The 22,171-nt window shown below is 42.6% G+C and overlaps 1 protein-coding gene across 3 annotated transcripts; it reads right to left on the bottom strand.

Annotated features, from left to right (window-relative positions):
• Positions 1 to 41: 41 nt before the first annotated feature.
• Positions 42 to 18,060, bottom strand: LOC111963774 (SWI/SNF-related matrix-associated actin-dependent regulator of chromatin subfamily B member 1). 3 transcript variants are annotated; one of them, XM_023987277.2, is made up of 9 exons: positions 17,884 to 18,059; positions 16,024 to 16,135; positions 15,786 to 15,894; positions 15,295 to 15,432; positions 6,603 to 6,730; positions 6,042 to 6,208; positions 5,700 to 5,890; positions 2,012 to 2,143; positions 42 to 1,233 (listed from the first exon to the last, which is right to left on the bottom strand). In XM_023987277.2, the coding sequence occupies exons 1-9, from the start codon at positions 17,965 to 17,967 to the stop codon at positions 1,194 to 1,196; spliced, it is 1,101 nt and encodes a 366-aa protein (XP_023843045.1). In that variant the 5' UTR covers positions 17,968 to 18,059; the 3' UTR covers positions 42 to 1,193. The 3 variants fall into 3 exon arrangements, with proteins under 3 accessions (XP_023843045.1, XP_070299614.1, XP_070299615.1); XM_070443513.1 differs by lacking the exon at positions 17,884 to 18,059 and adding an exon at positions 16,245 to 17,357; XM_070443514.1 differs by lacking the exons at positions 42 to 1,233; positions 2,012 to 2,143 and adding an exon at positions 2,223 to 3,257 and having other exon boundaries at positions 17,884 to 18,060.
• Between the last annotated feature and the right edge of the window lie 4,111 nt (positions 18,061 to 22,171).

Here is a 22,171-nt window from a genome sequence, read left to right as displayed (position 1 = left end):
GCAACTTGCTGACTCAAGAATTTGTAGAGCAACATATAATATTCATTTCAAATATCTGGTTTATGTTATTTTATTAAAAAAGGAAACTAAAAACTGTACTAAAAGAGTGTTTCTATTAACAGACAGATCAAGTCAGCATTGTCTATCATGAGAGATATGAGTGCATCAAAGCAGTATTATAGGTAGAGCTCACTTAGATGGTGAGTCCGTAGAATCGACAAAGGCTACATTTCATACGGACAAATACACTTACCCATGGCACCTTTTATATACCACATCGCCTCATCTCATCAGAAAGAGTAGCGGTTGAACCACTAGAGGGGCTAGAAATGGATAAGGCTCCTTGAACAGTCCCTGATCTGGGATCAGATGTCATTTTTCTAATTAATGGGAGTAGAGATGTGACATTGGTACTGGATTAGCATGACAATCAAGCATAGAGTTAGTTTAATATTATGGGGGCTGTAAGAAGGGACCAGTTAAATGTTTATTGTCACGTTTGTTTRTGTGTGTGTCTCCACAGAGGGCCCATAGGAGTTGACTGTTGGCTGACTAGAAGCAGGGAGCACCTGTGCAAGTCAGATAATACATTAAATAGTACATTGTTACATCTGTATCTTTGTTCCAAGTCCAGTGCGCTCGGGCTGTTACTTTTGTATCATTTGAGGGGCTCGCATCACGAGCAAAGTCATTTTTATTATTTTACTGAGTCTGTGATAACCATTAGCACTTGTAAATTTGATTAATTAGGCTTAGCGAGAGTAATTTATTTCTTAATATATGGCTCTGGGCTTAGCTATACCACAGCCTCTTGCCATAAAAACAAACGGAACTTGGCTTTGGTTGCACCTCTAGCACAGACCGTTCAAAACGAAATACCTATTTACCCAATACCTACATTTTATTMTTTCTGGCTCAGATTTGCGGGATGCTCTTAAAGGGGTATACACAAGTGAACCATCATGAGTAAGGAACTATGAAAATACTTAAAACAAACCCTATTTAATAAACATTTGTCACAGAAAATTGATGATATGCAATATAGATCAAATGGCGGTCATTACCACTAAATAATTAATAGGGACATTTTTGGTGTGCCGCAGAATTGTATATCCCATCAAGGTGTGCCACGGTTCAAAAAGGTTGGGAACCACTGGACTAGACGCTCTGTAGTAGTTTATTGGTGCTTCTCTCTACCAGGCGGGGGCAGTGTTGGCAAGTCGTCTCATGCGCCTGAAAGTAAAACACATTAAATAGGTTACTATCGGAAAGRGGGATACCTAGTCAGTTGTGCAACTGAATGCATTCAACTGAAATGTGTCTTCCGCATTTAACCCAACCCCTCATGTGGCAGATGGGCTGGCATAAATACAACGCAGTAGAAAACATTCTTAGATGGGAAATCTGATGATGTAGGACAGTGGTTTTCATACTTTTCTGACCAAATACCCTATTCCAAATTATAAYTGGTTTTGCACGGATCAGTTTTCAATTGTCTGAGTGGTGCAGACCAAAATAAATGTGTCTGATTTTGAGGAAAAACCTGAATCTTGTTGTCTCTTCCTGAACATTTAATTAGTCCACTGTTAATACTACAATCCCTCCAAAAATGGTGCATGACAGCAGTCAAGTGTTCAAGTTAGAGAACAATACAGAGCAAAGTACTTTCTGTCCAGAGCAAAAAACTGTCATGATGACGTATGTTCAATCTTAAAATCTGACGGATGACATGCACAATTATTTGGGATTGTATTAACAGCGGAATAATGAACAAAAWACWAAAAACAGTTTGAGTGTAGTATTCCTTTTCTACAACAGTGGACATAGAGATGTCGAGGAGACGAGGGCGCTAGTCGGGAAAGTAAGTCTATCTCAATTGGTCTTTCTGTGATTCCTCGCATCCCATCTCCTCACAAGTATTGGGGGAGAAGGTTGAGGGAAGATGGAGGAAAAATGGAAAGATGAATTGAGAAAGAACTAGGTTTTGAATGCCAGGCTGTCTCTCTCTCACCTGGTGTTCCTGTCCTGGTCCCTGATCTTCTTCTCCATCTCTGCGTCTGTCAGGGTCTCCAGCAGAGGGCACCATGTGTCAGCGTCGCCTGTGTGGCGGATGGCAATCTCCACCGTTGGCAGGGGGTTCTCACTGCAGAAAATGACATCAGAGCGACAGGAAATGAGAYGCAAAACTAGGAAGAGAGTGCCCAGAATGGGACATGCTGCAGTCATGGTGTGTTGAAGAAGTGGGAGAGCAAATAAGAGGSATCTTGGAGGAGAAAAACAACATGGTCGCCCTTGTCACTCTTGTGTTAGTGCCATTTTGATGAGGAATAGACATACCCTTGATCCAAAYGGACAAAAACATAACTTATTCAAACTTTTAAAAATGGTTTTGGGAAATTTCGTATTCAAATTGTGTGACGATCATGTTTTTTTTAACGAAGATGGCATCTTGATAAGTAAAGCACAGATTCYCCACTAGCACACTCAGCCAAAGCAATGAAAACAGTGATACAGCATCCATCAATCAAACCCTGCTCAGCCCACTACGACATTTTACATACCTGTAGTCAAAATGCCTCCATTTTTTTTTTTTTTTTTAATCCCCATGTTATAAGGGATTCTAAACTAACACATGCCTTTTCAGTTTGACAAATGAAGAACTGGGAGAATAGATAAAGGCATCAGTGGAACCGTTTTGTCTGATACCTTCTGGATTTCTGATCCTCTCTCAACATAGTTACAACAATAAGCCACACAGTTTTCTGTGTTCTACTGAGCCATTTACTTTATGTTCGTATTCTTATCTTTTATTATTTCTTCTTGTTGTTGCATTGTCGAGAAAGAACCTGCAAGTAAGCATTTCGTTGGACGGTGTATTCCATGTGTACCCTATACATACAACTAATACAACTTGAAACTTGTGTGTAGTGCAGTTTGTAGACCAACCAACAGTGATAACTACATAGTTTTCCCTGACTTGGCAGAAACAGAATATCATACAACTTCATAGGCTTTTTTACTCATGATACAACTTCATAGGCTTTTTTACTCATGATACAAGTAAAAATGGTTTCCTTTGGGTGGACAAGCCCTGCAAAGTCAAGTCAACAGATGAGAGAGAGAGAGAGATAAAGTGTAAATGTACTCAGCTTCCCAAGGCAGATCATGTCAAGAGAACGTGGGTGGTGAGGGTTTAGCTTGGGGGGAGAGGGGTAGTAGTTCGAGTAATTCAAAAGAATATTGACCTGAAATCAGCCCTATAAAAAGACAGACAAGTGGGGGAAGAGAGTAGAAAAGATTGGGATTGTATGTCGATTGTATATTGTATGTCATTAATTTGCAATGCTAAACAAAAAGGCATGTTAGAAAAACTCTCCAGTCCTCATTTACACACAATCAATGACTTGAAATGACTCAAAAGCATTGGCATTAGGGTTGGCAATCGATTAGTAATTTCTCCATTTGCTATTTCAGTTCATTTCATGAAATGTCCATTGGTGAAATGGAATCGGCCACCACTGTTTGATAAGCAGGTGACACACAATGGAACAGCCCATGTGAACAAAACATCTCAAATTAACAGAGCCAAGCTAATGCGATGAGAAACCACGCAGGGCAGAGTGGGGGAGGAACAACACACAAACAAACAGGCTGTACTGTACGGTGGTTCCTCCTTTAAAAGTTGCGTCATACTGCGGCACTGTCGATCGCGTGCTGGACTTCGGGCTAGAATGTTGAGGGTTCGAAACCTGCTCCCTGCTCGTTTCATTACATTATTATGCCGGTCTCAGAGCAAATAGCCTGGATTGTTACTCCCATCTYGTTCCTCSCTCTCTTCCACGYGTCATTCAGGACGCTTGTGGGCGTGCTGGTAGGATGTACTGTTTTTTTATTATGTTTTTATGAATTACAAAATCAKGTGTCTAGTCTATTGCATAATTACAATGTGTAATCATTACATACATGCAGACACAGCATCATTCAAATAATGGAGTTTGATACACCTGGTATTATAAATCGTGATTTTCGTAAATTAACTTCATGACAAAAAAATATGCACAATCGTTTGTCTCTACATTAACTAACATATTCCTCTCAATTGTACGTTTTTAGCTTGACTCGTTATGACGTTATAACTACTTACATTTGCTTCCCCCGTAATGTTTTGTTAGCCATCTTTGCTGAAGTAAGTCACCAGGGACAAGAGGCTCGCGTCAAATTCATCATTGGAACCACTCAATAGGATTGGTCATATAAACACCGTGGGACTCAAATGCATAATGAGTGCTCTAACTCCCCCTTGTGGTGCTCTGGAGCAATGAACCCGTGACGCTGGGTACCTCTAAGCCCCGCTGTGTAAGCTCGCAACTTTTAAAGGAGGAACCACTGTATGTCTGTCTGTGTCACTGGCTGGGAGAAAATCTGTACAACGTTAAGGCATTTCAATATGTAAAACGATCGCCATTAGACACTAAAGGGACCGTTTTAGTGTTTAGTTGGCTGGAAACTCCCTATGGATGAAGCTTTTGTTTTGGTGGAAAACCACATGGTACCCGTGCTTGTGAATAATGGATGAAGGCTAAAGGGTGTGTGTGTGTGTGTGTGTGTGTGTACACTCTGTGGTGTATACAAGATGCAGGCTGTCTGTGTGTTTGAAATTAAAATCCTTAGCAGACCCCAATTTGTGAGTCATAGGCAGGCAGCCAACTTTTAAACTCCTCCCCACACACTCTTAAGACACCACACAACACATGCAAATGCCTCAACCTGACCTCATGTTCATGTCACTGTGAGATATCGTTAATCTTACAGAACACATACAGTTGAAGTCGGAAGTTTCATTAAAACTCGTTTTTCAACCACTCCACACATTTCTTGTTAACAAACTATAGTTTTGGCAATTCGGTTAGGACATTACTTTGTGCATGACACAAGTCATTTTTCCAACAATTTTTTACAGAGATTAATTCACTTATCATTCACTGTATCACAATTCCAGTGGGTCAGAAGTTTACATACACTAAGTTGACTGTGCCTTTAATTAAAGAGCTTGGAAATTTCAGAAAATTATGTCATGGCTTTAAAAGCTTCTGATAGGCTAATTGACATCATTTGAGTCAATTGGAGGTGTACCTGTGGATCTATTTCTAAAAACATGTTTTCACTTTGTCATTATGGGGTATTGTGTGTAGATGAGTGAGAAAAAAATAGATTTAATCCATTTTGAATTCAGGCTGTAACAACAAAATGTGGAATAAGTCAAGGGGCATATTAAAATACATCACATTGGGGGAACTAAATGAGTTCTGGCCTTATTCCACAAAAAATATCCATGATACTGGCAACCTTACATCTTGAGTATTTAAAATATCTATTCTACAAAACAGTGGGGGGAATGCTGCATTTAGGCTGAAATGTGTCGTGACAAAGACCTTCCGATCAAAGAGTAGCAAAATATGCGTGCGGGTATTTCTACCTCTCCATTTTGTCATTACACTGGGCAATGCATAGGACGTTAAAATGTCTGACCGAGCATGTGTGTGAACTGGGAAGGTTCTGTCTGGATCCATCAGTGTCATTAGGTGTGCTCTGTGTGTCCATACATGTGTATGTAGTGTTGTTTTTGTTTGTTTGGTGTGTCTATGTTTGTGCAAATGCATATATTGCATTTCTATGCATATTTTGAGCATCTGTGTTACCTGAAGGCGTACGTCCTCTGGTGCCAGCTGAGCTGGCCGCGGATGCTGTAGGCAATGGTAGTAACAAACTCTCCTCCCAGGCCCAGCTCGGAGCACAGCATCAGGGCAAACGTCTCCGGAGAGTTCTCCCTCTCCGACATGTCCCACTCAAACTGGTCCACCAGGGAGATGTTCCCAACGTGGATGTTCAGCTGAGACACACACACACACACGTTTAAGAAATACAGTATGCATAGGAGTGATGTTATGACAAACCCTTGATTTTATTATTGAGATGCAGCCCTGGGCCTGTGCTCCCATTGCAACAGTGAATTGTTTGTGTGTGACTGTGTATGTGCCCACCTTGATGATGACCCTCTGGTCGGTCTGTTCATCCAGGATGCTGTCTGTGGGGTAGGACTCTATCTGCTGGCGGATAGCTGAGGCGATGGCCGGGACAAAGGCCAGGGGGTTCAGGTCCAGGTCGTCACACAGGATCTCAGCAAACATCTCCGGAGTCATCAGCTTCTCTGGAGGGACAGGATAGGACAGTGAGTGGAGGCAAAGAGAGAATGAACAGGGGTGAATGTCAATAGTTTGAGTGGCTTCCTATCCTCGTGTTCTTTCCTATAATCACCCTGATGTGAAAGAACACGGCTGATGAGAGCAGGATTTTTCCTCAGTAGGCATCCATCACTTTGCTTCCATCTAACCAGTGTGTTTTCAGATCAGTGCAGATGAAGCAGATGAGACTAGGATAGGAAGGAAGCCACTTTAGACTATTGAGATGTGCCTCAAAGTGCGGCTGTCGCTGGGCAGCGATTCTAAAACCTTTATAAGTAATTTTCAGAATAACATCCCAAACTAGAGTTTGTAACTCCAACGCAGTCTTCCAGCCAAGGGGAATGGATAGTGGAGCCGTACCATTCATGTTCCAGGTGAAGGCATCTCGAAGCTTCTGCCCGTCAATCTCCATGTCCAGACGAATGGGAACCAACACCTCGGCCTGAGACGCATTCTCGTGGATCACCGCCGGGTCGTGGTCGTCAAAGCTTCAGAGAGGGAAAAGGGGGAGAAGACAAGGTATTAGATCACGCTACAACCTACGAAAAGTAGTAAATCATTTGTTTGTCTTCCCATCATTATTGGAGACATTTAAAAGACACTTATCGTGAATAGCAGGCTGTAACATCTACCCCTAATTTAGCTTCTACCTGTCTTCAGCTGGTCGTTGCTAATAAAAGATGAACCCAATAAGCGTTATTGTACACCGGTGGCCACCATTCGGAATGTATGATGAATTGATGTTTATCACATGGGAATTCTGTGTCTCTCTCTCTCATCATTCTACTAGCCTGGTGGTCCCGGCTGTTTTTACTTTGGCCAACTGCTTTCCGTGTTCATTAATTTGTTATGTCAACATGTGTTTGGCATGACAACGACAGAAGAGTTGGCTCCGCACATACAGAATGGGACTAGGTTGGTATCCTACACATTCTTAGTAAAGTATTTTTAGTTCTGTGTTAGACCCCAGGAAGATTAGCTGACCGCATGACCTCAGCTAATGGGCATCCTAATAGAATTCAAATTCAACAATGGTAAATTCTATTGTCCTGCAAAATTGGGTGCACAGTGAAAGATTCAGTCATCTTGTCGCTCTATAGGATATTTTCTGGACTAAATGTCCATCAACACTCGCATTCAGAGAGCAGCATACGCAACATGCACTGTTCAACAGATCACATTTGCGCCAGAAAAAGGAGAGATGTTCACTAGCGAGGCCACACAATGGATCCTCTGCTAAAACCACAGCAAAAGGAGCGATGCTTTGAGCCAGACATGCTGACTTATGTGTTTTCAAGCTTTAAAAAAAAAAAAAAAGGGAAAAAAAGAGATGTGATGTCTAGAATTGGGTGGGCCTTTTGGAGACAATTGCATCACAACTGTTGACTGCCTAGCTGGGAAAATGATAGAGTAACATTTGTTTTGGACCTGGTGAGGAGGATTCCAACAAACAGAACAGTAGTAGACCACAGGGGGAAACAAGTGTTGTTTATTATCCCACCCTGGTGCATTCCACCCAAGCCCTAACAAAGCCAGCATCTCGGGAACACTACACTAATGCTGTTTCCAACAACCTATGTTCCCTATCATTCAATCATCCTTCCTAGCATGATAGCATCATAGGCTATACAAGGTGAAAAGGCCTCACGGTGCATTCGCCCACAGTTTGCGTCGCTCTTTGTTCCTTCAAATAATTAAGTTATTTAGGCCTACATTTTTCACAAGTCAAGGGTGTCTTATTCCTAAACTAACTTCTTATTCCTAAACTAACTTCACCATTGGATAGATAAACAAGATCCTAACATCATTTAGTATGTACTTTACTTTATTATCTCAACCATACACCATCTAGAGAGCTTAGTTACAAACACAATCGGCAACTAAACAAAGAGGCCATGAAAACAAGAGATATGGTCAGAGACCGTGACTGTTGAAAACATGGCAACGGCGCTTAAAAGCCTCCATCTTTCAAGGTCAGCAAAAAGTGGCCGAGTAGGCGGATCTGTTTTGATATGTTCCAGCGACACAATTAAATGCTTTTGTTATCTAGACAAGTGGGCTGTGGGAAGGGGAGAGTGGGAAGGATGTTCTCATAGACGGTCAGGTCAGGGGACAGTGCTTGCTTTCTGGAAGACCACAAGAAAAACACTTGATGAATGAGCAACTCTACCTAATTTAAAAACCAGAGGGAGTCCCAGTGACCCTGGACGACCTCGGTCTCAAGTTGTATCTCCTGACCCTCAAATAGCTTGAGAGGGTGAAACAGACTGCGACTGAACCATTCCTTCATTTCCCCCACACTAAGGATCGCCGTCATGCAGTCACTGATGAGAGCCGTTATGACGAGCAGAGCTGAGATTCATCCGCTAATGTGGACACCTCAGGACTTTTCCAAAGGCTCATTTTCACAAGAGAAATGTAGCAAGTACCTCGAAGCGGTCAATGAGAAAAAAAAGAGTACAAAGCCACTTTTGCACAAGTCATCAAAAGGGCCCTTCTAACCCAGCCTGAAAAGTGCAGAGATTATTCTCAATGTAGGTCTTTCTATAAATAATGGGGCCAATGTGTCACATTGGGATCAACATTTCTAAATGTTTGAAACAAAAAATATATATATTTTTATGCAGTTCCAAATGTGTACTTAGAGGAATATATGCAAATTGGCCCATAAGTCCACTTACAACATCATAAGCCTAGGACTATACATCCTTTAAGCAGGGTTGATACCAATGACATCTAGGCAGTTTCTACAGCGATTTGTCTGGGAATAAACGACCACGACATAAACACTTCCCTTTAGGACCCAGATACAAAGTACAAACGTAATCCCTTGATAAGACCAGCATGAATACAAACATATTCCATGATAAATAAAAAATAAAAAAAAGGTAAATGAGCTGTGATGTGCCATCACAAGAGCTGTTTCTCACTTGACTGTCATTCAGAAAAGTCCTTCCTGGATCAGATGACGTGTGAAATTATCACAGTGTAATTAAACAGCTCGACACCAGACGTGCATCCAACAAGTATTACAAACTTATTGAAGAACCACGTTAACGAAGTATCTATTTACAGTACCAGTCAAAAGTTTGGACACACCTACTCATTCAAGGGTTTTTCTTTATATTTACTATTTTCTACATTGTAGAATAATAGTGAAGACATCAAAACAACACATACAGTGGGGAGAACAAGTATTTGATACACTGCCGATTTTGCAGGTTTTCCTACTTACAAAGCATGTAGAGGTCTGTAGTTTTTATCATAGGTACACTTCAACTGTGAGAGACGGAATCTAAAACAAACATCCAGAAAATCACATTGTATGATTTTTAAGTAATTAATTTGCATTTTATTGGCATGACGTAAGTATTTGACACCTACCAACCAGTAAGAATTCCGGCTTCTCACAACCTGTTAGTTTTTCTTTAAGAAGCCCTCCTGTTCTCCACTCATTACCTGTATTAACTGCACCTGTTTGAACTCGTTACCTGTATAAAAGACACCTGTCCACACACTCAATCAAACAGACTCCAACCTCTCCACAATGGCCAAGACCAGAGGCTGTGTAAGGACATCAGGGATAAAATGGTAGACCTGCACAAGGCTGGGATGGGCTACAGGAACAATAGGCAAGCAGCTTGGTGAGAAGGCAACAACTGTTGCGCGCAATTATTAGAAAATGGAAGAAGTTCAAGATGACGGTCAATCACCCTCGGTCTGGGGCTCCATGCAGATCTCACCTCGTGGGGCATCAATGATCATGAGGAGGTGAGGGGTCAGCCCAGAACTACACGGCAGGACCTGGTCAAGACCTGAAGAGAGCTGGGACCACAGTCTCAAAGAAAACATTAGTAACACACTACGCCGCCATGGATTAAATCCTGCAGCGCACGCAAGGCCCCTGCTCAAGCCAGCGGCATATCCAGGCCATCTGAAGTTTGCCAAGAACCATCTGGATGATCCAGAGGAGGAATGGAGAAGGTCGTGTGGTCTGATGAGACAAAAATAGAGCTTTTTTGGTCTAAACTCCACTTCGCCATGTTTGGAGGAAGAAGAAGGATGAGTACCACCCAAGAACACCATCCAACCGTGAAGCATGGAGGTGGAAAACATCATTCTTTGGGGATTGCTTTTTCTGCAAAGGGACAAGGACGACTGCACCGTATTGAGGGGAGGATGGATGGGGCCATGTATCGCGAGATCTTGGCCAACAACCTCCTTCCTCCGTAAGAGGCATTGAAGATGGGTCGTGCCTGGGTCTTCCAGCATGACAACGACCCGACACACAAGCCAGGGCAACTAAGGAGTGGCTCCGTAAGAAGCATCTCAAGGTCCTGGAGTGGCCTAGCCAGTCCCCTCCAGCCCTGAACCCAATAGAAAATCTTTGGAGGGAGCTGAAAGTCCGTATTGCCAGCGACAGCCCGAACCTGAAGGATCTGGAGAAGGTCTGTATGGAGGATTGGGCCAAAATCCCTGCTGCAGTGTGTGCAAACCTGGTCAAGAACTACAAGGAACGGTATGATCTCTTTATTGCAACCAAAGGTTTCTGTAGCAAATATTAAGTTCTGGTTTTTCTGATGTATCAAATACTATGTCATGCAATAAAATGCACAATGATTTACTTAAAAATCATACAATGTGTTTTCTGGATTTTTGTTTTTAGATTCCGTCTCTCACAGTTGAAGTGTACCTATGATAAAAATTACAGACCTCTACATGCTTTTGTAATAGGAATAAACTTGCAAAATCGGCAGTGTATCAAATACTTGTTCTCCCCACTGTATGTAATCATGATGTAAAAAAAAGTGCCAAACAAATCAAAATATATTTAATATTTGAAATTCTTCAAAGTAGCCACCCTTTGCCTTGATGACAGCTTTGCACACTCTTGGCATTCTCTCAACCAGCTTCAACTGGAATGCTTTTCCAACAGTCTTGAAGGAGTTACCACATATGCTGAGTACTTGTTGGCTGCTTTTCCTTCACTCTGTGGTCCTCAACTCACTCCAAACCATCTCAATTGGGTTGAGGTCGGGTGATTGTGGAGGCCAAGTAATTTGATGCAGCACTCCATCACTCTCCTTCTTGGTAAAATAGCCCTTACACAGCCTGGAGGTGTCTCACAAAGACACGGCAGTTGTAACCAAAAATCTCAAATTTGGACTCATCAGACCAAAGGACAGATTTCTACCGGTCTAATGCCCATTGATCATGTTTCTTGGCCCAAGCAAGTCTCTTCTTATTATTGGTGTCCTTTAGTAGTGTTTTCCTTGCAGCAATTCGACCATGAAGGTGTAATTCAGTCTCCTCTGAACAGTTGATGTTGAGATGTGTCTGTTACTTGAACTCTGTGAAGAATTTATTTGGGCTGCAATTTCTGAGGCTGGTAACTTGAATGAATTTATCCTCTGCAGCAGAGGTAACTCTGGGTCTTCCTTTCCTGTGGTGGTCCTCATGAGAGCCAGTTTCATCATAGCGCTTGATGGTGTTCGCAACTGCACTTGAAGAAACTTCCAAACTTCTTGAAATTTTCCAGATTGACTGACCTTCATGTCTTAAAGTAATGATGAACTGTCGTTTCTCTTTGCTTATTTGAGCTGTTCTTGCCATTAAATGAACTTGGTGTTTTACCAAGTCTTCTGTATAGCACCCCTACCTTGTCACAACACAACAGATTGCCTCAAATTCCACAAATTAACAAGACACACCTGTTAATTGAAATGCTTAACAGGTAAGTTGGTTGAGAGAATACCAAGGGTGTGCAAAGCTGTCATCAAGGCAAAGGGTGGCTAAGAATCTCAAATATATTTAGATTTGTTTACCACTTTGTGTACTACATGATTCCATATGTGTTATTTTATAGTTTTGATGTCTTCACTATGTAGAAAATAGTTAAAATAAAGAAAAACCCTGGAATGAGTAGGTGTGTCCAAGCTTTTGACTGGTACTGTAGGCTAAGTAAGTTTCAAGGTAAGGTGACTTTCGGTTAGACGCATTCTATTTTGCAATTGCAACATTTTGGGCGGACTTGTGTGCCCATGAAAACCGCTTTCATGTTACGTAGTTACACTGCATTTCTGAGATCGACACTAAACAAAAATGTAAACGCAACACGCAACAATTTCTAAGATTTGACTGAGTTAGTATAAGGAAATCAGTCAGTTGAAATAAATTCATTAGGTCCTAATCTATGGATTTCACAACTGGGAATAGAGATATGCATCTGTTGGTCACAGATACCGCAAAAAAAGGTAGGGGCAGGGATCAGAAAAACCAGTGTGTGACCACCATTTGCCTCATGCAGCATGACATCTCCTTTGCATAGAGTTGATCAGGCTGGCGATTGTGGCCCGTTGCCCCACTCCTCTTCAATACCAATGCTGGATATTTTGGTGGGAACTGGAACACACCGTCTTAAACGTTGATCCAGAGCATCTCAAACATGCTTAATGGGTGACGTGTCTGGTGAATATGCAGGCCATGGAAGAACTGGGACATTTTCAGCATCCAGGAATTGTGTACAGTCGTGGCCAAAAGTTTTGAGAATGACACAAATATTATTTTCAAAGTCTGCTGCCTCAGTCTCTTTAGATATTTTTGTCAGATTATGGAATAATGAAGTATAATTACAAGCATTTGATAAGTGTCAAAGGCTTTTATTGACAATTACATGAAGTTGATGCAAAGAGTCAATATTTACCGTGTTGACCCTTCTTTTTCAAGACCTCTGCAATCCACCCTGGCATGCTGTCAATTAACCTCTGGGCCACATTCTGACTAATGGCAGCCCATTCTTGCATAATCAATGCTTGGAATTTCTGGGGTTTTGTTTGTCCACCCACCTCTTGAGGATTGACAACAAGTTCTCAATGGGATTAAAGTCTGGGGAGTTTCCTGGCCATGGACCCAAAATATTGATGTTTTGTTCCTCGAGCCACTTAGTTATCAATTTTGCCTTAAGGCTTTGTTCGTCACCAAACTGTTCCTGGATGGTTGGGAGAAGTTGCTCTCTGAGGATGTGTTGGTACCATTCTTTATTCATGGCTGTGTTCTTAGATAAAATTGTGAGTGAGCCCACTCCCTTGGCTGAGAAGCAACCCCACACATGAATGGTCTCAGGAAGCTTAACTGTTGGCATGACACAGGACTGATGGTAGCGCTCACCTTGTCTTCTCCGGACAAGCTTTTTTTCCGGATGCCCCAAACAATTGGAAAGGCGATTCATCAAAGAAAATGACTTTACCCCAGTCCTCAGCAGTCCAATCCCTGTACCTTTTGCAGGATATCAGTCTGTCCCTGATGTTTTTCCTGGAGAGAAGTTGCTTCTCAGCCCAATCAACTTTAGGAGACGGTCCTGGCGCTTGCTGGACTTTCTTGGGCGCCCTGAGGCCTTCTTCACAACAATTGAACCGCTCTCCTTGAATGGCTTGATGATCCGATAAACGGTTGATTTCGGTGCAATCTTACTGGCAGCAATATCTTTGCCTGTGAAGCCCTTTTTGTGCAAAGCAAGGATGATGGCACGTGTTTCCTTGCAGGTAACCATGGTTGACAGAGGAAGAACAATGATTCCAAGCACCACCCTCCTTTTGAAACTTCCAGTCTGTTATTTGAACTCAATCAGCATGACAAAGATCTCCAGCCTTGTCCTCGTCAACACTCACACCGGTGTTAACGAAATAATCACTGACATGATGTCAGCTGGTCCTTTTGTGGCAGGGCTGAAATACAGTGGAAATAGTTGGTATTTGGTTCATATTTTTGGTATTCAGTTCATTTGCATGGCAAAGAGGGACTTCATCTGATTAGTCTTCATAACATTCGGAAGTATATGCAAATTGCCATCATACAAACTGAGGCAGCAGACTTTGTGAAAATTTATATTTGTGTCATTCAAAACTTTTGGTCACGACTGTGTAGATCCTTGCAACACGGGGCCGTGCATTATCATGCTCAAACATGGAGACGGATGAATTCCACAACAATGCTCCTCAGGATCTTATCACGGTATCTCTGTGCATTCAAATTGCCATCGATAAAAATTGTCCGTAGCTTATGCCTGCCCATACCATAACCCACGCTTCTCTGAGAAGGTTTCTGACATTTTGTGCAGAAATTCTTTGGTTGTGCAAACCCACAGTTTCATCAGCTTTCCAGGTGGCTGGTCTCAGATGATCCCGCAGGTGAAGAAGCCGGGGTTGTGGAGGTCTGGCGTGGTTACACGTGACCACAGCCCTGGTGGACATTCCTGCAGTCAATATACCAGCTCCCTCAAAACAACTGTGACATTGTGTTGTGTGACAAAACTGCACGTTTTAGAATGGCTTTTTATTGTCCCCAGCACAAGGTACACATGTGTAATAATCATTCTGTTCAATCAGCTTCTTGATATGCCACCCGTCAGTTGGATGGATTAACTTGGCAAAGGAGAAATGCTAACTAACAGGGATGTAAACAAATCTGTGCACAAAATTTGAGAGAAATAAGATTGTGCATATGGAACATTTCTGGGATCTTTTATTTCAGCTCATGAAACCAACACATTACATGTTGCGTTTATATTTTTGTTCAGAATAGTTACAACAACAAAAAAAAGTCTGATAGCTAGATCCAGGATTCATGTTCAATGTCTAATTTAACTGATTAATGGTTTATATATGATATAACGACAACTTGCTTTACCATAAATGCAAGGACAGAAAAGTCACACGATTTTGGACAAATCCGTCAAGACACCAACCATGAGAAAGTTAAACATTCGGTTTTAAATCTACTTGTGAATTGTATGCAATATCTATGTTCCCCCTTATATCTTAAGGTCATGACATGAAACAAATTGGCAGATTATTATCAATGACTTATCAACAACTGTAACAAGTTGTCCAGCATAGGAAATCCTCACTTGTACCCTAGTTTATAGAAAGATGTATGTGTATTGCTCCATGACGAAACAGCACAGGTCTATCTATATAAAATGGCACACACGCACTCAGTGTGTGTGCATCAATACAGACACAGCCACTGGCCAATGTGGGTTTGCTTTCCTCACCACAGGGGGAAGGTCCTCTTCTTGTCGCGGCCCATTCGGTTGCGATTGATGGTGGTGGAGCAGGGCACAGCATCCAGGTGGTGGGAGCTATTGGGCAGCGTGGGGACCCACTGGCTGCTCCTCTTCGCCTTCTGCTCCCTGGGATGGACAGAGAAGTACTTGGGACTTTTGACATGACGACATATGACGAACAAAACCCATTTGGCTTAGTTCACTCTCTAAAAAGACTCAAATACAGCATATCCTACAGTGACACTTTCTGTACTTTGAAAGTTCTATATCTTGAAAAAATTATGCTGATATTCAAAACATTTTGGGACTGTATCAACAGTGGACGAATGAAACAAATACCAAAATACAGTTTAAGTGGAATTTCTGTTTTGGCATGCATACTCCCGTAATTTGGTATGAATCATATTGTCATGCACTAGCAGCACTCGGTTCTTTCCTAACGCAAAAGACTATATGGTGAGATAAGAGGGAGGCATTACCTGAGGTACGCTGGTAGCTCTGTGCTTATGGAAACCGCTTTGTACTTCTCATCATTCCCCTCAAAGATCTCTTCACATTCGGACGCCTTCAGCAGAGTCACACTTGTGGCTAAAAGTTGTGTTAATAATAGCCTAGAGTTCTACTTGCTGTCTGGACTTATAGGCTAAGTGGCTCTGTGAAAAACAATAAAAGACAGTTTTCATAAGATAATGTGGCTGACAAGAGTGTATCACTCACCGTGTGATGATGCTACAATCTTCTTCCTTTCCTCTACTGAGGCTAACCTCCTCCAGAGTGATGGGTACCTTTTATACAGAGAGCCCCTGAACATACGGAGGTAGTTTCCAACCTGAGAGCAAGGAAGAGAGTATTTATTTTGCGTTAACAGAGTATAGGGCCCAGACAGTCCAGAAACAACCCCAAGACCCTACACTTCATGTAGCTCCCTGTTCACCTACCACTGCGTGGCCGTGCACGACTCCAACACCATCATCACGTTTGCTGACGACACGACGGTGGTAGGCCTGATCACCGGTGATGATGAGACAGCCTACAGCAGGGTTTCCCAAACTGGGAGTCGCAACCCCATGAGGAGGTCACCTGACTTGAAAACGTGGTGAGGAGATCATTTTTGCACTTGGTTCATAGAACCGGGGTTACGTCAGAAACCTCCGATAGCCGTTAGATGTGGTTGTAATAAACAGACCCATTTCTGTTTTCTTCCTACAAATGTGGATCCATCTTTACTTCTACAAAGTATTATGACCCCATCACTGAAAGATACGACTCTCAGGAACACCTATGTACATACTGTTTCCCTCTACTCTGCCCACAAGCCATTAGAACCGAGTGGACAAGACCAGGCACTAAATCAGACTGGTGGACAAGAATATCATCAACGATCATAAAACATTATTGCCTGATGATCTTCTGAACTTCTAAATACCTTTCTGATGCATGTTAGTCACTTCAAACCATACTGTCTTCAGATTGAAATACTGTAAAAAAATACTGTCAGACTGTCTGTCATAGCCCAAATTACAAAAGTAAACATTGGCCATTGATTACATACATTTTTTCACATGGGTGGGGGAGTCACCCAAACAAAATGATATCAAAACGGGGTCGCAGGCCCAAAAAGTTTGGGAACACTTGGCCTACAGGGAGGAAGTGACCAGGTCAACAACCTCTCCTTCAACCTCAGAAAGACCAAGGAGCATATCGTGGACTACAGGAAACAGGGGGCGAGCACGCCTCCATCCACACCGGGTTGAGAGCTTCAAGTTCCGCGGTGCCCAAATCACTTAGGTACTTATTAAAATGGTCCACACCCAGTCATGAAGAAGGCGAGACCGCACCTCTTCCCCCTCAGGAGGTTGAAAGTATTTGGCACGGGCCCTCAAAGAGTTCTACAGCTGCACCATTGAGAGCATTATTGACTGGCTGCATCATTGCTTGGTAATGGAAACTGCACCGCCCTCAATCGCATTTGCACTACAGGGGGTGGTGTGGACAGCCTAGTAAATCACTGGAGCCGAGCTCCCTGCCATCAGGACCTTTTATTTTAGCACTGACTACGCACACTTAATTTGCTCACACATTCACACGCTGCTGTCTAATCATATAGCCTGATGCCTAGTCACCTTACCTCTGCCACGCCAGTATCCCTGCACAATGTAAATATGCTATTGGCACTGACTCTGTATAGCTTACTTACTTTCTCGTGTTCGTCCCTTTCATATTTGTCGTGTGTTTTTGTTAGAACCACCCAGCGCACAACTCCAGACCACACAGTCACAACAATACCTGACTTGGCTAACGTTAGCTAGCAAGCAGTTTGTCCACATTGACATTGCATGGGCCAATAGTACGCTCACTTGATTTTGTGCTTATTACTACAATAGACAGCGCAGACACTCTAATTGCATGCGAGCTTGACGGTGCTAGAGAACTAGCCAGACATGATTCATTCTGCATAGCGCGATGTTTTGCTAGCTATGAGATGTAGCTAGCTTTCATGACAGACAATAATGGCGCAGGCTGATGGCCAAAATGTTGTCTGCGCTGTATTGCTAGATAAATATTGCTCATACACACCTCTGATCCAACCATGTAGAAGTCTCCATCTTGCTCTAGCTGCAATTTAATCGGCTTCTGGCCAAAGGTTTTGCTTAACGCCATTTTTTCAATAGCTAGCTAAGTAGCTAACAGTAACAAAGCTACACAACGCATGCTCAACCCGCCGTGTTCAAAAGCGTCACTTCTGCGCGCACAACAGTGTAATACAATTTCAGACAACGGTTTTATTACTGTATCATAATTGAATTTATTTGAATCAATGTTACTCATATTTCCCCCTCATAAACTACCCCACCCCTTCCACTTCTTCCCTGTCTACTGTACTCTTGGGAAAAGGTAGGCCAGGTAAAATTCTCCTGAACAAATTCAAAGATTTTGGCTTAGAAGTTTAATAGTCACATGTACAGGATTGAAGGTGTAAATCCTACATTCCCGAGCTCCAACAATGCAGGTCAATGTGAAATCAAAACAATACATGTACTAAATAATATAAATAAAATATATACGTAGTAAAAAGAACAGTGATACATGTCCATTTGGATGGAGGCAGGGTGAGGGGCAGGAGGGGCACATGGGAGATCAAATAAAATTGTATTAGTCACATGCGCCGAATACAACAGTGAAATGCTTACTTACAAGCCCTTAACCAACAATGCAGTTAAGAAAATACCTACAAAAAAGTAAGAGATAAGCATAACAAATAATTAGACAACACAGTAAATAACAATAGTGGGGCTATATACAGGGGGTAGCGTACAGAGTCAATGTGCAAGGGCACTATTGTCAAAGTAATTGAGGTAATTATGTACATAGGGGGAAGGGTGCACCGGTACCGCTTGCTATGCGGTAGCAGAGAGAACAGTCTATGACTAGGGTGGCTGGAGTCTTTGACAATTTTCAGGGCCTTCCTCTGACACTGCCTGGTATAGAGGTCCTGGATGGCAAGAAGCTTGGCCCCAGCTGTAGAACCTTGTGAGTATCTGAGGACCCATGCCAAATCTTTTCAGTCTCCTGAGGAGGAATAGGTTTTGTCGTGCCCTCTGTCTTGGTGTGTTTGGACCATGTTAGTTTGTTGGTGATGTGGGCACCAAGGAACTTGAAGCTCTCAACCTGCTCCACTACAGCCCTGTCGATAATAATGGGGGCGTGCTCAGTCCTCCTTTTCCTGTAGGCCACAATCAACTCCTTTGTCTTGATCACGTTGAGGGAGAGGTTGTTGTCCTGGCACCACACGGCCAGGTCTCTGACCTCCTCCCTATATGCTGTCTCATCGTTGTCGGTGATCAGGCCTACCATTGTTGTGTCATCAGCAAACTTGATGATGGTGTTGGAGTCGTGCCTGGCCATGCAGTCATGAGTGAACAGGGAGTACAGGAGGGGACTGAGCACGCACCCCTGAGGGGCCCCAGTGTTTAGGATCAGTGTGGGTGATGTATTGTTACCTACCCACCATCTGGGGGCGGCCCGTCAGGAAGTCCAGGATCCAGTTGCAGAGGGAGGTGTTTAGTCCCAGGGTCCTTAGCTTAGTGATTAGCTTTGAGGGCACTATGGTGTTGAACGCTGAGCTGTAGTCAATGAATAGCATTCTCACGTAGGTGCTCCTTTTGTCCAGGTGGGAAAGGGCAGTGTTGAGTGAAATAGAGATTGCATCATCTGTGGATATGTTGGGGCGGTATGCAAATTGGAGTGGGTCTAGGGTTTCTGGGATAATGGTGTTGATGTGAGCCATGACCAGCCTTTCAAAGCATTTCACGGCTACAGACGTGAGTGCTACGGGTCGGTAGTCATTTAGGCAGGTTACCTTACTGTTTTTGGGCACAGGGACTATGGTTGTCTGCTTGAAACATGTTGGTATTACAGACTCAGACAGGGACAGGTTGAAAATGTCAGTGAAGACACTTGCCAGTTGGTCAGCGCATGCTCGGAGTACACGTAATCATGCTCGGAGTACATGTAATCCGGCCTTGTGAATGTTGTTTAAAGGTCTTACTCACATCGGCTGTGGAGAGCCTGATCACACAGTCGTCCAGAACAGCTGATGCTCTCATGCATGTTTAAGTGTTACTTGCCTCAAAGAGAGCATAGAAGTTATTTCGCTCATCTGGTAGGCTCGTGTCACTGGGCAGCTCTCGGCTGTGCTTCTCTTAGTCTGTAATAGTTTGCAAGCCCTGCCACATCCGACGAGCGTCGGAGCCGGTGTAGTACGATTCGATAGCCACCACTATTCAGATAGCTATCTTTATGGGAATGGTGACATGAGTATGACAATGTAATCCGTGTTGTTTTAGGGACTCCTGAGAACCAGTAAACCAGGCTGTTGTCTTGTGAAACAGTGGATGTAAAGAATCTAACTAGATAAAGCATTTACTGCAAATTAAATTTTGTCCGTTTGAATTTTGTACATTTGAAACATCCTGCAGAGCAGCAGATCTCTCCTATGACACACAGCGGCGAGCTGCAGATCCCTTCCTGGTCCTCATGAAGTTATGGAGGACACAGGTAGCCTTCACATGCCTGAATTCCTCGAGGAGGCAGTCCCAGATGGCCCTGGTCACCCAACCTTGTAACTGTAGGCAATCGTTTTGAAGGAATCTCCAGTTGCAAGGTATCTGCAGGAATATGGAAAATGTCATTATTAGACTTTTACATCACCAGCTCATTGTGAATTACTAATGTATAATATATCTTATAACAAATCATGCTAACATTGGATATATAGAAGCATGTGCACACATGTGCATGTGACAACAGCAGGATCATATCAAGGATAGCATTACAAATGAATACATAAATACCACTTGAAGGTTGATGATGAGTTGATCATTTGAGTGAGCTGTGTAGTGCTAAGGCAAAAACAAAAATGTGCACACCTTTGAGTCTCCAGGACCAGATCTGCGAACCACTGCTCTTCATTGGTACCGCTTCATCTGCAGACAGGCTTTCACAGCTCTCAGTATCTAAGGACAGAAAACATCACACTAAAAATACTTAATTAAACACAACAGGGGCGAAAATCTGATATCAACCTTGGAGGGGACAATTACATTACATTTTCTCAAGAGCAATTCCTGAGGGGGACACCAAAAGTAGTGCTGTAACACATAGCCTACGTTGTAATATGTTAAATGTATATTGAGGAACCATAATTCCTACAACTGAATAATTGATAGGTACAGTAGTTAACTGAAGGGTTTAACCAACTTGTTCAAATGTTTAAATCATTATAATACTACTTACTAATAATAGTTATAGCAGTGCTCCTTACCAGTCCAGTATGTATGCAGGTATTCGTACTTACAATAGCAATATCAAGAAAGGCCAGTAGGTAGCAATGGTACTGTACACTGTATGGGTGTAGTTTTCATAAATACAATGAACATGGTGTGATCTCATCTAAAATAATCTCCATTGAGACCATCACAAAGTTAGTCTCCGTATTGAATTGACCTTTTAATTTGACTTTTTCTGATACATTTATATAGTCATTAAATGTGCCACTGGCCTGAGTCTACTACAATATCTTTACAAGAACAAAAAGCTTAAAATAAGTACAGTTCTAAAAGCAAAATAACTACTTCAATGAAAAACCCAAATAAATCAAACAAAAATTCCTTCAGTCAGTGTCTCAATCTTTCAAACGCAGCTATGGACAAGTATGTCGCACAAAGTATGCAATTTTAAATAAAATAACATTAAATAAATAATTTGTAAGTGTACTGTCGTGTACTGTCATGTACTAAAAAACTACTCTCCTCTAGGCTGCTTAGTACCCGCTCATACTGCCCTAGCACAGCTCTAATAGCAGTATTCCGCACAGTCCACCTTGTTGGACATAGGGGTTTCCGGGTGGGCAGATGTGTTCTTTGGACGTGGCAATTGATTCAAACATGCTCTTAAACTTTCCTGACTGGTCATAGAGGACACCTAACTGATGGACCCAAGAAAGGGAATCCCGGATCAGTGGGGAGGCTGAGCAGCCAGCCTGTGTAATCAGATTTACACAGTGTGCTCCACAATGGACATAGGGGCTAATGGCTGCTGCCTTCTCACAATTGCCTGTGCACTGTGTATTTTCCTGCCATGTTTGAGGCACCATCGTAACTCTGCCCACGTAAGCCAGACATGGGCAAATTGAGCCTCAACAACACTTCAGTTGCCACTTTCGCAATGCCTCGCCTGTTGTCTCCGACACCCTGTATAGCCAATAAACTCCTCGTGAGGGACAAGGTCATGGTCAACATAATGCAAAAAGACACTCTCCTGTTCAGCACCAGAGACATCTTGAGTACCATCAACAATTAATGAA

Source organism: Salvelinus sp. IW2-2015, linkage group LG5 (assembly GCF_002910315.2).
Source record: "Salvelinus sp. IW2-2015 linkage group LG5, ASM291031v2, whole genome shotgun sequence".
Taxonomy (NCBI): Eukaryota; Metazoa; Chordata; class Actinopteri; order Salmoniformes; family Salmonidae; genus Salvelinus; species Salvelinus sp. IW2-2015.
The sequence above is the reverse complement of the archived record's forward strand: the minus strand, read 5'-3'. Positions and strand labels throughout refer to the sequence as shown.

Excerpts from the sequence above, each read along its gene's own strand:
- LOC111963774 (XM_023987277.2), bottom strand. The coding sequence starts at position 17,967 with ATGGCGTTAAGCAAAACCTTTGGCCAGAAGCCGATTAAATTGCAGCTA. Across the intron at positions 15,433-15,785 it reads GAGCTACCAGCGTACCTCAG|GGAGCAGAAGGCGAAGAGGA; the intron begins GTAATGCCTCCC and ends TGTCCATCCCAG. Across the intron at positions 6,209-6,602 it reads CTTCACCTGGAACATGAATG|AGAAGCTGATGACTCCGGAG; the intron begins GTACGGCTCCAC and ends CTGTCCCTCCAG.